Source organism: Pezoporus flaviventris, unplaced genomic scaffold (assembly GCF_033815535.1).
Source record: "Pezoporus flaviventris isolate CSIRO_AGI_PZ_B2104156 unplaced genomic scaffold, CSIRO_AGI_Pfla_v1 ptg000021l, whole genome shotgun sequence".
In the NCBI taxonomy this organism is placed as follows: domain Eukaryota; kingdom Metazoa; phylum Chordata; class Aves; order Psittaciformes; family Psittacidae; genus Pezoporus; species Pezoporus flaviventris.
In genome coordinates, this window is record NW_026892569.1 from 7,241,607 (window position 1) to 7,258,576 (window position 16,970).

A 16,970-nucleotide genomic window follows, 5' to 3' on the forward strand; every position below is an offset into this window, starting at 1 on the left:
TGTCCTTGTTGCCCTTTGGGCACAGGAATTGCAAGTGACACTACACGTGCCATGTGCCAGGGTTCAGGCAATATTGTCTTTTTCACTCCTTCCTTACCACGTTTTTGACTCATGCCAACCATGGAGCTGACAGGTGTAGTTGTTGACATGGAGCTGACACATGTTCCTGCATAGCAATCCTGGTTTTACAGCTTGCTGCTCAACGGCTGGAATTAGGATTGGTTTCCTCTGGCAAACAGTGAGCCTGTGCTAAATTTTGCCTGCCATCCTTCTGCCCAGTGGGTCAGTTCCTCCTGCACAGAAATTTTTGACAAGTCTCAGAAGGCCTCAACAGCACTTGGTGCTGAACTGAGGAGTACTAACACAGACTACAAACTCAGGCTTTCACAGGGAAGGCATAGCAGTTTCACGCACTAGTGTACGGGTTTCATAATTAAAAACACTTGGGATTTGAGGTTTTGGTGGTGTGTTTTGGTTTTTTTTTTCTGTCAGTAGCTTCCTCCCCACCCCCAAATTCTCAGGTTTGCTTTGTTACTGTACCTACATTCAAGATCCCCTCTGGGCTGAGGAGAGACACTGGGGAAAAACCTATGCCAGCTCACCTCTGAGTCTTTGGGCTTTGAACTTGCATTGCACAACCCTCACCGGGCTGTTTCTTAACTTCCTGTACAGCTTCATGAAAAAAAAAACAGGATATTTTAAGTAGCTACTGCAGCTTCGGAGCAGAAGCTGCTTGATTTGGGAGATTATTCTTTTCAGTGAAACCTACTTCCCTCATTAACGCAGGATGTTGAAAGATGTGAGTAGAGGATGAAGGGCAGCAGGAACTCACTGCACTGAAAAATCTTTCTCGACACGAGCTGCATATGGCACGTCCTCAATCCTGACTCACCAGACTCAAGCCATTGCAATAGGAGCTGCTTTGTTTTGCCCGCTCCCTATCAGCCTGCATTGAGCCTGGCTGCCGCAGGGGAGCAGCCCCCAACGCCTGCAGCTGCTCCAGCAGCAGCCCTGCCTGAAAGGGTCTCCCACCGAGCCTGCTAGTCAAAGGCACCTTACACCGTGCTTACTCAGTGCTAAGGGCCAAAGGATTTCTTTACCTTCTGGCTACTGGGGCTCTGCTAGCAGAAAAACAAACAGCAGCTCCAGAACAGATACAGCCACGCCAGCAGAAGTACAGTGATGTGATTCCAGGATGAAAATTAGCCATGCCAGCAGAAAAATGAGCAATTCCCAGTGTAAGCACACCAGCAGGAACTCTAAAGTGCAGAGAAAAGCCTCCCCACCTCATTATTCCCCATCTCATTTTGGTGTTCTCCAGAGTAGCCCGTTTCTGGGGGAAAGCTGAGGTGGTGAGGGCAGCCTGCAGGACTTCCAGCAGATGAGCACAGCCCCCATGCAGGATCTCGTGCCCAAACATTACGTGGTGTCATGACCAGAAGATGTTTCAGTGCAGAGAGCAGCTTAATGCTGAGGGTAGACGTGAAGAATCCTGTGTGGTTCCTCAGGGATTATAGAATGGCCCAGCTCTATTTCTGTAATTTCAGAGAGAAACAGATGGGCTCATAAATACTCCTTTAGCATACTCCAGTGCTTCTGTGGCTTGGGGACATTGTCCTTGGAACATCTGTGTCTGTGTCTATCACATTGACACTCCACTTATTTTTCTGCTTATACGCTTTTATTGCAAACAGCTAATCCCTCAGTTAGTGCTCACCCTGCTTTTCCATTCTGTAACATATCAGTCCCCCCCTTTCTAGCAAATGTTTGCCCCCCCAGTGATTCCTCCCCGTTCCCCCCCCCCCCCCCCCCCCCGGTGCTGATAGTTGCCATTAAATTTTTAAATCTCTAAATATGTTCAGATATTTGAAGCTGTCAGGAGTGTTAACCAGCTGCAAAGAAGATAATCCTTTCTGCCCCTAGCTGCTTCTCCTGGGTTCCCTTGTGTCCTTTCTGCCCACCAAACCCAAGCACATCTCCTGAAATGGCTGATGAGATGTGGTGCTCAGAAGTGTATATTCCACAGAAATGCCATCAAGTAGAGCCTATGGCCTTTGTTACTCTGCCTGTTCAATGTTCTTTCAGCTACTGAAAATCCTGTTCTCCTCCTGCCTGAGCTTTGTTGCACCTACTAACATTTAAGATAGCTTTTAGTCACTGTTTTTTATCACTGCCGTCATAAGGCAGGTAGGAAACATCTGCCTCAACTCCACCAGGGTGGCACTTGAAAGGGCTTTGTTCCTGTCACTGTGCCACTCTCACAACAAGCAGCCAACAGGTTCAGCTGGAGACAAGGGCAGGAAGTGGAATGGCTAGAAGGAAAGCTTTTGAAAAGGCAGGAGAGCACAACACCCCAGACTAGTGAAACTGTAACAATGCCACTTGCTACTATGGAATCAGAAAGCTTTGAATGAAACCATTTTAATTGTTTAACACACTTTCTGTTAGGAGGAGGTAATTCATTAGCAGAGTGAGGTCAGTCACATAAGCATTACCTCAGAACAGCTGACTCACTTTAAAAACACACCTGGTCTTGCTGTAACAGGGTGTGTTAGCTTCTGGAAGCCTAAAGGTGCCCTGCCCTTTGGAAAAAGCAGAAGCAACAGGACTTGACGCTTGCTGGAAGGAGAAAATGTTTGTCTTTTTCAGTGTTAACTGGACTTGCCCTGCTCTCAAAAATCTAAAGGCCTTTAGCATTTTAACCTGGGTTGCTGCAGCCCCACCAGGTCTTGCTGGCAGGAGATGGGAGTACCATCAGACACTGCCTGCTGGGAGAGCACTCCCCCGTGCAGCCAGCATAGCCCACCACGTCATCCCTCACTGCCTTTCTGTGAGGTAAAAATATTTCTTTGGTTAGAGTTTGTTGTTGTTTTTTTTTGAGACACTTTAAAAACTCCTGAGCGATATTCCTGTGACAATTGGAGTCTCCTTCCCTAGCCAACACCCTGGCCAGAGGGCTCCATGAAGTCAGTAATGGGAGAAACAGGTTAAGACTGAAGCAACACAGCACACACCAAACGTTCGTGCCACCTGCTTTCGTGGCAGAAACCTGCCCGGAAGGGTCGCGAGCTTCTGCCACAGACACCGGGACGGGCCAGGTTAACGGAAGCTGCCGCGAAGTAACTACGAGATGGCGGCCCCCGCCTCAGGGCCCACACCACCACCCGCGCTGTTCCGGAGCGTAGCCCCGCCTACCCCGTCAGAGGCCGCGCGGCGGGCCGGAGAGAGAGAGAGAGGCTGGCTCACGGAGGGCGCATGCGTACGCGGGCCGACATCCGCCCGCGCCAGGGCTCGCGCACCGACATGGCGGCGGCCGAGGGTGGCGGCGGCGGTGGTGGTAGCGGGGCGCGGCCGGACGTCGCGGTGCAACGGGCAGAGCTGGGGCCGCTGCTGGCCACAGCCCTCAGGCCCGGGGAGTCCTGGTGAGCACACCCGGCCGGTCTTCCTCTCTGTTTCCTTTCCCTCTGGGCGGTGGGGCCTGTTGGAGCGGGTCGGGTTGGGTCGGGTCGGGCCGCGCCGCCTCTGAGGGGGACCGCTGAGCCCGGTGCCATGTGTTGCAGGTACCTGGTGGACAACCGTTGGTTTAAGCAGTGGAAGAAGTACGTAGGCTTTGACAGCTGGGACATGTTCGGCGCGGGTGATCCCAGCCTCTTCCCTGGGCCTGTTGACAATTCGGGGCTCTTTGGCGGTGAGTGGTCGCCGGCGGCGCCGGGGAGCGGGTCCTGGGCGGGGGGCTGGGCTAGGGCCGCGGCCGGGCTCCCTTTAGGCCCTCCTCTGTGCGCGCGTCTCGTCGCGCGGTTTCGCTTTTGAAGCCGTGCGTTCTGAAAGCATACAAGCGGCCGTCCCGGCCTTGTAAATAGGAGACTGGTGCGGTTTCCTTTTGCCCGTGGGAGTGTTGGCGTTTCTCGGCGTCGTGGGTAGTGTGTGTAGGTCTTGAGAATAAAGGATTCTGTTTGATGCCGTGCGTTCTCATGTCTGTCTCCTTTTAGATCCAAAAACTCAGAGTTTAAAAGAACACCTCATTGATGAGCTAGATTATGTGTTGGTTCCAACCGAAGCCTGGAATAAGCTAGTGATGTGGTATGGCTGCATGGATGGACAGCAGCCTATTGTGAGAAAAGTAAGTATGGGCAAGCCCAGTTCTCTTCAGCCTGGTTTTATTGTCTGGTCTCTACCAAACTTAGTGTTTATTTTGCTAGATGTGAGGACAGGATCCTCAGCAGCTCTGTGGAGTTAATAACATAAAGTCTTTTATCGTGTTGTCTGAAAGAGTATCTTCCAGTGCTACAGTTCAAATGCCTGAATTTTCAGTGATTCTGAGTTGAGGGGCTATATGTGGGAAAAGCCGTGAACCTTGTTCTGGTTAACTTTTTGCCTTATTATTTGAACCAGTGCAGTTTGAACTAGTGCAGTGGTTTTATGTTGCATGGAATAGTTTGCAGTTTCTTGAAAAATTAAAGTTGTCATTATTTGCAGAAACAAAGAGGCATTGGAATAGGTTATGTTTTACTACAGGCAGCTTAGGGACTTCCTCCGGAGTTTAAGGTAGTTCTTGTTTTCCAAAATTCTGTTCCAGAAAGTAAATTTGTAAGTTTTGGTTCTGGAAATGCATCAGACACTTGGTTATGGGTAAAAGTTTTTTTTGTTTGTATTTTAGTCTTAGGTTTTTGCGCTGACTAAACAGAGTCATTAGTCACTACACCAAGTAAATAGTGCTGATATAATGTACAGCATTAATATTGCTTAAGTTTTAAGTAGTGTTATGTTGGCTTGCTTCAAGGAATGCAAGGCCCAGGAAAGTGTAGCACTGGAATGGTAAAAGGAAGTAAGGTCCCTCTCATGCAAGCCCACTGCTGGTCAGTGCTCCTGGAATGTTGTCACTCAGTGTGGGCTAGAAAATACATGGGATGAAAAATTCTGATGTCTTCTGAAAGCATGAATACTTCCAGGTTCACTCTGCTGAGTAGAAAGAGCTCCTGTGTAAACCAGGAGTAGAGGTGTGTGGAAAAGAATTATAGCATGTAAAGGAAATGTGGTTCTAGTAGGGATAATTTAGCAAGGAATAGGAAAATCTGTACTGAGAAGGAAAGCTGGAACCAATGCAGATCAGTGACTCTGAGTTAGAAAGCTTTTGTTAATGAGTATGTTTTTATTTTCACAAAGCCTGGCGCGTTGTTAGACATTTCCTTTTCTGAAAAATTCACAAGTTGGACAATAGGTATGGATGTTATTGGGGAAACACTTGGTTGACAGGTTTAACCATGTGAGCCCCCTTTTCTTGGGGTATCAGATACCACTATTCAACACTGTAATTACTGGGGGCTAGAGCTTAGAGCTGGGGCTGTTTTACAGGTGTAAGATTCCAAGTTATTGCTGCCCAGTTAAGAGTAAATTCGTAAAGTTTTGAATTGCTATGAGAGTGCCAGTTCCCGTTTATTGTTAACCCAGTAACTCAAGTGGATTTTTATATTTCAGTGTTAAAATACAGCGGAGCATTAGGTTTGTGGGATGATAACAGCCTCTTATAAAAACAAAGTGAAAGGTCATTGGGTACACAAGCTGTAGCACTGCACCTGAACAGAACATGGCCAGTATTTGGTTACAGTATTCTCCAGGTGGTGTTGGAAGCAAAGCACTTAAACTTGTGGTCCTTGAATGCTTTAATCCTTTTCCTAAAGCTCGATCAATTGTAATTCATACATCAAAATACCCATAAAAGTAGAATTTGGAAAGTAGTGTTCAGGCATCTTTGTAATTCTGCAAGCTGGTATTTCTTCCACCTCTATGTGTCTGATGATCAGAGTCAAGTACAGGAGGATTAGATTAGATTTACTTGTGGTTCAGGTTTCTTTTGATAATCTCAAACCATATTTTTGTGCAGTCTTCTGTAGAGTCCCAAAGTGTTTAAATGTACAAGATGCAGACCAGTGTACTTCCACAGTGCTGTGCTCAGGTTGCTGTCCAGTGGGGTGGACACGTTTTACTGTGACACAGGACAAGCCAGCTGGTCAGACACTCTTTAAAGGACATCTGCAGGCAATTAGAGACTCTTCTTTGTCATTTATGTGTCCTAATGGACACAGTGAGCTCATCAAAAACTTCTTGGAGAGAGTACTTCCATTCCTGAATATGGCTTTTATTTATTTGATTCTTGCTATGGAATACTGGAGAACAGGACGTCCCATTTAATGAAATTCCTTCTGAAAAAGAAATAGAGACCTTGTGAATTGGTTCCTTTGCATAGTTTTTCTTTAAAAGAAAAACCAAAACCCAAAACAAACAAAACCAACAAAAAAACACCAACAAACCCCACAAAAAATCAAACCAGCAAAAAAAAAGAGACTGATTTTTCCTGTCAAACGTGTTTAAAGAGGGAGAGTTTTACTTTCTGTTATAACAGCAAAATACTGAGGATCTTTCCAAATGTGTGTGTTAATTATTTACCTTTAAAGCACCTTACCTAATCTAATACAACCCTATAAAAGCTCAGAAGAGGGAAGCATGACACAGATGTAGGTCATAGCAACTCTGGTGTCACTCAAATAGAATAGAATATTTCAGTTGCAAAGGACCTGCAATGATTATCTAGTCCAACTGCCTGATCACTTCAGGGCTGATCAAAAGTTAGAGGAGATTATTAAGGCTGTTGTCCAGATACCTCTGAAACACTATTACTATTACACCAGATGGTTCAATAAATTATGATCTCAATTTTACAGGTAAAGAACTGTGGAGGGAATTGTGCTGTGGTGTTTGGTGTTCTGGGTTTTGGTTTTTTGTGGTTTTGTGGGGTTTCTTGGTTTTTTCTTTTTTTTTCCCTTCATCGTCCAGTTACATCACAGTTGTCTCATAACTGGCCCCTGAAATGTGCTTTTCTTTCTGGTCTGATGTGTTTTGTGATCTGTAGGTAAAGCATAGTGTCTGCTCTTATAGAATACCATTCTCTAAACATGCTGAAAGCTAGTGGGTGGGTAGGTGTACTTACTGGAGTGTTCTCTCAAATGCAGATTGATTAGAGAACCACTCTGAAATAAAGCAGTTTTGAGGAGTTGTCTGTTTTTGCAAGGAGAGCAAGGACAGGCTAATGAGGCACATTCTGTGTATCATGCAGAAAAGTAATGAATGCTTTGTCTTACTGTCTTGTAATAGAAGGGTTTTTGCTCTGGTGCTCCTGGCTTATTTCTTTTTTATGCAAACCTTAGGCAAAGACTGGAGGCAGTTGTGTTGTTTTGTTTTTCTTTTTTTTTTTTTTCCTTCCTCCTAAAATGCTCTGAGTGGTCAAATATTTTTCATGGGTAGTTACTGGCACTGTCAGTTCAGCTGTGATGGTGGACCTTTGGAACTTTGCACTTTGGAAGGAAAGCACTGCAGTTTCTTATGTTTTAGGAAATGAAAACTTCAAAACAAGCTGACAGAAGCTGTGACTTGGAAGCAAGTCAGTGTTCGGTTTATGGCTTGACTTGCAAGACTTGTAACTTAAAGTATTTAGGCAAGTGTACCTTACAGAGCACTGCTCAGTATTTTAACTCTTTTTTGTTTATCACATCTGCCTTCTATTTGCAGGTAGTGGAATATGGTCTGTTTGTGAAGCACTATAAGGTTGAAGTTTATCTTCTTGAGCTGAAACTGTGTGAGAGCAGTGATCCTGACAATGTAATCAGCTGTCACTTTAGCAAAGCAGATACTGTTGGTAAGTAGTTCTCTGATGCGTGAAGCTGTGCTCTGAGGCGTGAAGCTGTGCTCTGAGGCTACCTCAAGAGATACTTTGTGCCATACAGAACAAGAACAGTGTTGATAAACTGGAGCAAATCTAAAGAGTACCAACAGGGTAGTCAGAGTTGGATCACGTGATGTCTGAGACTGAGGGAGCTACGTTTTGCCTGGAAAAGAGAAGGCTTTGAGGGTCCTAATAGCACCTGTGAGGAGGTTACTGAGAACATGGAGTCAGGCTATTTACTGAGTAACAAAGCAACAAAACAAGAGACAGTAGTCAGAAATTGAAACAGGACAGATTCCAGCTAATACAATTAAAATGTTTTCTGTGTTAGCATAGTTAGACATTTGAATAGGGCCCAGAAGGGTGGGGGAATCTCCTACCTTGCAATTTTTGAACGGCTGATTGGATAAGCCCTGAGCAGCCTGATCTGAATTCACTGTTGACCCTGCCTTGAGTGTTTAAATGAAGAATCCTCTTAGTTTCTTCCAGCCATAGTGATTCTGTGTATGACACAGGGAGTTGTGATTAAAAGCTTTGGGGAATACGTTTCTAACTCATGTCCTTAAGAAGCATCCATGTCACTCACATCCAGCAGTTCTGTCTCTGGTTTTCCTATGATTCCTTCTTCCTAGTGTGTGACTATTTTGGACATCTTAGTGGCTCTTCCTACACTTCTCCCTGAAACTTGGCTCATCTCTCTTTCTCTCTCTCTCTCTTTCTCTCTGTATGTTTGCTGTATTTACTTCTGTAAAAATACTGACTGTCAGCTGTCATATTTTTGTAAAGATATGTTTTTTGTTTGTTTGCTGATGTTTGACCTGCCAGTAGTAACTGAGAACACTTCCTTCTTGAACCTTCAAATGATAACTGTTTCACAGCAGCTGGCGTTTGGGCTGAAATTTCTCAGTGTGTTCTGAACATTATTAGTTTGAGGGCTTGACAGGCAAGTATATGCCTGAAATGATCAGTGATGTACCTCTTTGCTGAATGTCTGACTTGTGAGGTTTTTTCCCAAAAGCACTCATGTTTTATGAATTTTGGTGTTGTTTTCCTCCTGAACAGCTACCATCGAGAAAGAAATGAGAAAACTATTTAATATCCCTGCTGAGAAGGAAACTAGGTTATGGAACAGGTATATGAGTAACACTTACGAGCAGCTCTGCAAGCTGGATAGCACAGTCCAAGATGCAGGGCTCTATCAGGGTCAGGTAAGGGGCATAACTTTTGATTCTCATGTACTGCTTTCTCTACTATGTTTTTTTTTTGGTTTTTTTTTTCTTTTTTTCAGTTGCTTTTATGTACTTTGAGCAAACATTGAAAGTGTGATTTGTGAATGATTTTGCAAAATGTGTAGTAGGCTTGCAGTTACCTTTCTTAATTATCTGAACTATCTTTCAGATGGTTCTAATAGAAGTGAAAAATGAAGATGGCACGTGGCCTGGACAGCATATCCTGGCAAAGTAAGCAAGCATGTTCTAAACGTTTCTGCTGTTTTGTCCAGTTTGTTTGCTAGACTGTAGCCACTACATGTTCTCTCTGGGAGCCTGGTTGTCATGAGCTATTGTGGATTTCTTTGTTTTGGCTTTTTTAAGGAGAGAAAATCTTGAAAATAAACATTCTTCCAAGGTTCTGTTGCTGATTTCTTGTCTCAGCCAGTGTCTCCTGTTACACAAATAGATTGTGTAAGGGTTAAGTACCTTAAGTTCTAGGACCTTTAGGTTCTTAGGAGGCACAGGTGCTATTTACGTTGAGTTAGTCTACTTAAAAAAGCTACCTCTGGAAGCTGCACAGAGGAGGGGAAAAAAAAAAGTCTTCTGCCATTGTAGAACAAAAAGGATCTTGGAGTATATTTCCAAAGCTGCTAGTGGTGAATGCTTGGAGTTCTGGTAATTCCCCCTTAAAAAGTGTATTGAAATATACTTTTTGTTGTTTCAGTTTTAAGCTGAACAACCCCACTTGCCCCAAAGGCAATTATACAAGCCTACTACAAGTAAGTACTACATGGATACGTCTACTATCTAATTTAGAGAAGAGCTAGGTAGAAGAGTTTAATGAAATACTGTATATAGAGAGTGAATGGTGTAGAATGGAAGCTGCTTGCAGTGGTAAGAAACTGCTCGTACCAAGTCCTGTGAGTAGGCCATAATAAAGAAAATGCTTTTCTGTATAATATGGTTGACTTCCAGAACTTGTTGCCAAGTTACCTCATTTGAGACCAAGATCTCACTAGTGTTAAACTTGAAGAAAGGATCAAATAGGTCAGTGAAACCTTTTTTTAAACAGTTCTCTACTTCTGAGAGATAATACTGGGTAAATGGATCAGGTGAATGTCCATCATATTACAGTGAGCTTTCAGTAAGAGCATTGTGTGAAGAGCATCTAAACATTCATATCATGTACATAATCAAGTACTGGTGGACAGTCAGTATTAGAGAAGGAGCCATGCAAGACCAGATCATAACCTGTTGTTTACACATAAAACAAAGCCAAAAAGGAGCCCTGTAGCATTCCCAGGTCTGTGTTTCCCTTTTTTGTCAGCTAGTCTGCTATGTAAGCACTTCAACCTTTAGAGGTACTTAAATGGAAATGGTTATGGGTACACAGATTAGTGTTTGCTAATGACATGGAAATAAACATTTGCTTATTATAATGTAAAACTTGTGAAATTGTTTGACTTGATGCTGATAATGGTGGCTGAAAGAATTGAATTAAGTCATATGAATAGCTTTATCTGTGCCTTTGTGCATTGTCTTGTACTTAATCCTATCTCAGGCAAACATTTTGCTCTAGTAGTTTCTTTCTCAGCTGGAGAAAATACCATTTAGCCAGGACCATGGGAAACTTTATATTTAAAGTTTTTTTCTTTAGGCTGCATCACTTTAAAAGCTTATGAGAAAGTTTGTGTATTTAGAGTTTTGATGCCATAAACCAAACAGGATGGAGAGCATTCTGCTGTTGGTAGAGGAATGGTGAGTGTCTGCACCACTGCCTGTGTGCCAAAAGAAGCCTTGGAAAGCTGGGAGTTCATGTCACTCACTACATTTATATGTGCGTGCAAGGTGACTATGAGGTGGGCGAGTTCCCTGTTGTGAGGATTTTCCCCCACCATTTGGTGTTAGTCAGAAGCACTGGCTCTTGCCAGGGCAAACAGCTTTTCCCCATGTTTGGCAGCCCTCGGTCTATTTCCCAGCCATAAAGCTGGCTGACATTTAACAGAAAGCATGCTATTAAACATCACAGCAGTCTTTGGGTGGTATATTTGTATGTTAGTTTGCTTCTCCTTAGGGAACAAAATGCTTGCATCTTGTAGTTTGAAACTGCTTTTATTACTAGACAAAGTTTCAGAAGAGGGAATAGATTATACTTATTCTAGGAATTTTGGAATTGAAAGCATGTTTTGTTTCTGACGGGAGATTTTATCAAAGACTCTGTGGAACTTGGTCCTCTTTGATTGTTACTGACAAGACTCCCAAAATAAAATGCTGAGCTAGCAGAGTTCCAGCTCAGTCCTAGAACACACGTTTTTATCCTGGGTATCATTTTCTTGGCACAAATGAACAAGAAATTGTGTTGGATCTGTAATAACAGAACCTTTTCTGTCAGGTATTACATTTGAAAGCAGGAGTGAAGTTGTATTTAGCATCTGCCTGGTAGCTGTCTGCCTCTCTTTGGAATACTCAGCAGTAGAATTCGTTTTTGTTCTTTGGTTTCTGCTGTAATTTTCTTGCTGTTTCCGATTCCTGCTCTTCCTTTTACTGATGGCAGTGTATACATGGTGAACCTTTTCCCCTCTCCCTGTGTTACTCTCCTCAGTAAAAGCGTTGAGGAGTTGTTTCGTTCACATATATGGTATAGCATATGTGGCTTTTCTCAGGTACTCTGTCCTGTTATAGGCATCTGTTCAACTTGAAACGACATTCCATGATATTACATGCCAGAAATTACTGTACAGTCTTAAGACCTTTATGGTTGGTACGTATTTTGTAGGTATGTAATACCATAATTAAATGCCCTCTCGTATTTAAAACTGATGTCCTTCTCCTGGTTCCTTGTGTGCTCATGATTTAGGAGAAGCTTATTTTGTGGGAGTTCTTTATTACGTGACTTTCAAGTGCTTGAGTTTGCAGTAGGTGCCGTGTGCTTTCAGGGTATTGTCAAGTATGTAAGATAAGTCAGGGAGGCTTTTGCATGTAAGAACTTTCTAAATGAAAATGTATTATGGTCTCTGCTTTGCCAATTAAATGTAAGTCCTGCCTTGTCTAGCTTTGACAGAAATGTCACTGTGTGTATATATATGTATATATGTATTTATTGGTAGTTCAAAGGAGGACTAATTCTGCTGTATCCTCTGAAGGTAGCTTCAACTGAATTGAAACACTTTTTCTGTCTCTGTCTCCAAACGCTTGAAAGCCTTTTGCAGTACTCTTTCAAGCTGTTCCGCTTAGCAGTTTTTCTTCTTATCAACCATATGGCTTCACAGTTTCTGGACTAATTTTGTACTTTTTGTGCTGCAAGTCTTCAGATTTCTTCTCACTTGCCATTTGTGTGGGTTTTGAAAGGTTTTGTGGCAAGATGTGAAACTGCTGCCGTCTTTAATTGGCAGACGGGGGGCAATGTGCATCAGTATTGTGAAGCATGAAGTTGTGTATGTGGGGATGAAGGTCATGAGCCCAAAATACGTGCTGGGCTCTGTAAGAATGTGATACCAGTCCTGGTTCGTTTTCCTGGATGTGAGCTCAGGTAGCAGCCTTGAGACAAAACCAATGAAAACAACCTCAGTGCTTCAGTAGGGAAGTGCTGAGTGTGCATCAGAAGATTTTGATAACTGGCACACTGATAAAACTGCACATTTTTTCAGTTTATTATCATGTCCTGTGGTGCTGTAAACAGATTTGGAAAGTAGACTAATGAGAGGCTTCAGACCAAAGTGAATTGTTGAAGAATTAGCATGTTTTTTTTTTTTGTGCTAGGAGACTTGGAAGTTAAAATGTTTTATCAGTGAGAAATGTAAAAGATTATTTTAACACTTAAAAGCTTCTGTAGGATATGAGAAACTCTACAGGCAGCAGATGGAGGTGAGCACAAACCAGTGTGCAAATGATGAAGCCAGGTACTCATGTTGCAAATGAAATGCAAGTTTCTTCTGACTGTAAGGGTTGGTCACTAGAACAGTTTGTGGTCTGGGTTGGTTGCTGTTGGCTGTTCTGAAACCATGATGGAAGGTTTTTCTAGGTATATTTTTAGCTCGGATAGGAGTTATTTTGAGAGACTTAAATTGTGCTTAAGCAGGAGGACTGATTGAGCAGTCATATGATGCATTCTCATCCTCAGACCTGTGAAATTATTGTTTTCTTTTTCAAATCCCTGAACTGTAGCATGGTTACATGAAGTCTGTCTTCAATATAGTTTACTTCTCTATAGGTTTTGTTGATGAAATGTAACTGAATGTGTTTATCCCTATCAGAAACATTGTAGTTGTGATCAAAGGGAAGTTCCAGGAGCGTGGCACCTTCCAGTCCAGTGTCTGTTGTGCATAGAGAGACCAAACTGAGCATAGTTTCAGTGGTAACCCACTGAGTAGCCCAGAATGTTTTGGAAGGTTCTAAGTCATGAACTTAAAGAAGAAATAATGTTTATCTCTTACTTCACAGCAAAGTATTGGGGCCTCCATTTCGAAGGGAGCAGAAGTTGCATACTGTGAGAGATGGTGGGGGGGGCAGGTGGCTTTGGCTACTCAAAGTCTGCAGGCTCCATAAATAAACACTTCTGGGGATAAATGCTTTGCATCCAGGACTTTGTTGTCATCTCTGTGCAAATGAGAAAGTCTCCTTGAGAGCCTACAGTGTTGTGGGGACATTAACAGCAGCTTCCTGGGGTTAAAAATGGAAGCTTTCAGAGGAAAACAATTTTTCTAAGCTGCTATCTGTGCCTTTCACCTGGAATCATAGTTACCTTTGTGATCATCCTGTGAAATGAGGGGGAACAGCTATCCATCATAAATCCTCAATCTTTCTTCAGTTATTACAGGTAGACGAGTAACTTGTAACATGTAAGAGTGCTTATATTTGTATTCCCAAGTGTATTTGATTTCTGTTTTATTCTCCTCTTTTGGAAAGCTGTTGGCCTCTCTTTCATTGCTGTACTTCTTACATGATCCTTTCCAATTTCTAACAGGAACTCCGTCAAGATCCTTGATAACTTTGTAGGTAGACTTTTCTCTGCTCTGTGACTTGACTCTTATCTTTCCTTTCTCATCCAAATTGTTTTTTTTTGTTGTTGTTGGTTGTGGTTTTTTTTTAATCTTCCTCCAGAGTTCATAGCTTTTCTGTGTGTATAGGATATTCCTGAAGTACTTCTGGGCACTCTTCAGTTGCTATCTGACTTGGGATTCTGCACTGCCTTGATGCTTCAGTTGAAAAGTTTGAAATCCCTTAAGTTGTTGACCTTCTTTTCTCCTTATTAGATTTCCTTCATATTATTTTCCTGGCATCTTACTCTGTTCTCTCAGCAGGGTCAAACATGTCAAGCAGAGATGCTTCGTTTTCAAGTCTAGCACTTTTTAGATTGCCTTTTTTTTTTGCTTCTAGATAATTCACTTCTTCAGACTTTACAAAATATGTTCTTAATATATTTACATGCTGTTATTAGTGTGATTATCTTAACCCTTAAAATGCCTGCTTGTGGAGCATAAGTCTGGTAATTGCTGTTTAGTCTAGATCGTCTTGTTCTCTCTTCTATGTTATCATTGTGTCCAGGTAGACTTGAGAAGTTCCACCTCCAACATGTGATGACTGGAAGGACATGTACTGCCCTAGAAATGGTTGTCTTAGTTATTCCAGTAGACCTGCTCGTTCTTTCTAGTATACTTTCCAGTATACTTTTTGGTTGGTGGCTGGTGTTTGATATGTTTTTCTTTATCATGCTTCAGGTTTAGACTGTGTTTGGGGCTTGCGTTTTCATCTGGAAGCTGAGAGATAAAGAGATACACCAACAAGCTAAAGGTTGAGGGCACCATCCTCTGCTGTGCTTTGGGTGCGTTGGCCACTTTTTCGTGGCTGTTGGTGTCTCACACCTTTTTGCATTCAGTTTTGCATGTTTATTTGAGCAAAGATGGAGAGAATAGACCGTCTTCCAGTTATCTCTTGCTATAGAGATATTAACAAGTATCAAAATAGTTTATTTAATTTTATTTATGTACTGCTGTCTTGTGATTTTGCTTTTTTTATGGAGCCAAAGCTGTCTGACAGAACACTGTCATAGAATTTTAGTGCCTTGTTGATCTTTTGGTGACTTTTGTGTTCTGGTTCTTTTCCATACCATAATGCTAGTAGTGTTGGAATAACCTAGGATCCACAACTGGATAGACTTGAGGCTTAGGAACTTTTTCAATCCATTCCAGTATCTCCAGTCTCAAAATGCTGAGGCTTGCTATGCATACCATGTGTACACAGTGGTGTGTCTTCCCTCTGAGTTGCAGCTACAATATAGTTGTATCAACTAGGCTTAGTAACGAACTGTTTTGTGTCCACCCTGGTTATCTTCTTGCTAAATAATGTTCTGTTTGAGTGGGTGGTTGGAGTTTCAGGTAGGGAAGGACTGACTTCGTTGCTTTTTTAACACAGGGCGAGTGTTTTGTGATTTTAAGATTTGGATTTTTTTGCTTGCTTGTCTCAAGGTGGTGGTTTACACATGAACTTAAAGCTTGCTTTTCTGTCACTCACTGTCTGAATTACCTACTTATTTCAGTCTGGAACCCAGATTTTGCTTCAAGCAAGGGCTTTTGCTTCTGATACTGTTGTCTGATGTTGCTGTTCTAGTCAAGTGTTTTAAAGTGTGATCACACAGATCAAAGCAGTAAATTTCTGTGTGGGAACTAACTGTAGCGTGGCAAGTCCTTGGAGTTTTGTGGGAGGTGGGCCTGGGGATGAAACAAGTAGTAGCACTGTTTCTACTTCTTTTTCCTTTCTCCCAGATCAAGCACTGCAACTAGCAGAAGCTTTACTACCTCTTCAAAATCATCAGCAAGTTCTTATTCCTCAGTGTCTGCCACTTCTGTCATTACTAACGGTGATAGCAGTAACTCCTATGGACTGAACAGCTCCCACCTGGGCAGGGGGTAAGAGCAGGAATGTTCCTTTTGCTTCTTCGTCCTTCATGTGAATAATCCCATGCATCCTTGCCTGTATAAAAAAGGAATGTGATGAGGAGTTCTGCTACTCTTGTCTATCTCTTTATCAGACTTTGCTTTTGAAACCCCTGCGTTCTGCTGTTCCTTGCTCACTTGCAAAAGTAGCACATATTCCAGAGCTTACTGTTAGGGCGCTGCCTGATTTGAGGGGATTGGGAATATAATGGAAGGGATTTCATCTGTGTGATAGAAGCCTTTCCAGGTAGAGATAATTTTTTAATTAACTCTTACAGTAATATTGTGCAAACTGTTGCTGCATTAGGGTAGAGTGCTGTGTACTTACTGACAGAGGAAAATAATGTGTTATGAGCCATAAATTAATAATAGACTGTGTAATGCTTAATGTTTCTAAAGTTAGCACATGTACTTCACATTCCTGGTATTCATCATTAGCCACTATGAAGCAGCACAAACATGTAACATGCTGGTTAAACAATTTCATTAAACATCTTTTTGACTCGTATTTGGTGTGACTCTTAAACAGTCTTGAGATTCAGTAAACTCACTGTGGAGTTCACTGTGTTGTTTTTTTTCCAGAGGTTCTGGATTTGTCTGTAACTCTTACAGCTGCAGGGATAATGCTTCCGTGTCACAACCTGGACTCTGTGGACTCAGTAACCTTGGAAATACCTGCTTCATGAATTCTGCATTACAGGTAAGACTTTGGGAGAGTCTTTAGAATTAAATGAAAGAGCAGTCTTGCAAACATTGTGGGTTAAAACTTGTGGAAAGAAAAGGATGTTCTAATGTGATTCAATGAGGAGACTGCACCTGGAATGAAGAAAAACGACCCAAACAACAAATCTCAAACAAAAAAATGGGCTTGTATTTAATTTGACTTATACATAGCACGTTAGTTCTATAAACAGTATAAAGGACTGGATCTGAAATGATCCAGTAACTTCTGGAAGACTGGGGGGGAAGTAATACTAAACAGATGTGCAACTGTAAAGTCCCAGTGCTGTGCTCTGACAAAGATGGGCTGACGTGGAGGACATTGTGACTTGTGTGGGCCGCACAAGTGATATGAGCAGTTCACTGCAGGCAGTTCTGGGGTCCATATTT

At 42.5% G+C, this 16,970-nt stretch overlaps 1 protein-coding gene across 6 annotated transcripts in view; it reads left to right on the plus strand.

Moving 5' to 3' along the window:
• Positions 1-3,255: 3,255 nt before the first annotated feature.
• The window catches only part of USP4 (ubiquitin specific peptidase 4), a 35,473-nt gene continuing 21,758 nt past the window's right edge, over positions 3,256-16,970 (plus strand). For 3 of the 6 annotated variants that reach the window (XR_009743825.1, XM_061455859.1, XM_061455860.1), the window contains exons 1-8: positions 3,272-3,422; positions 3,561-3,688; positions 3,990-4,120; positions 7,564-7,690; positions 8,780-8,925; positions 9,116-9,177; positions 15,690-15,833; positions 16,443-16,560. Coding sequence is in view for 5 of the 6 variants with exons in the window: in XM_061455859.1 (XP_061311843.1) it covers positions 3,304-3,422; positions 3,561-3,688; positions 3,990-4,120; positions 7,564-7,690; positions 8,780-8,925; positions 9,116-9,177; positions 15,690-15,833; positions 16,443-16,560 (975 nt within the window). In the remaining variant the exon portion in view is untranslated. Of the gene's footprint in view, positions 3,423-3,560; positions 3,689-3,989; positions 4,121-7,563; positions 7,691-8,735; positions 8,926-9,115; positions 9,178-15,689; positions 15,834-16,442; positions 16,561-16,970 lie in introns of those variants that run through there. The other 3 variants (XM_061455857.1, XM_061455858.1, XM_061455862.1) reach the window with 3 other exon arrangements.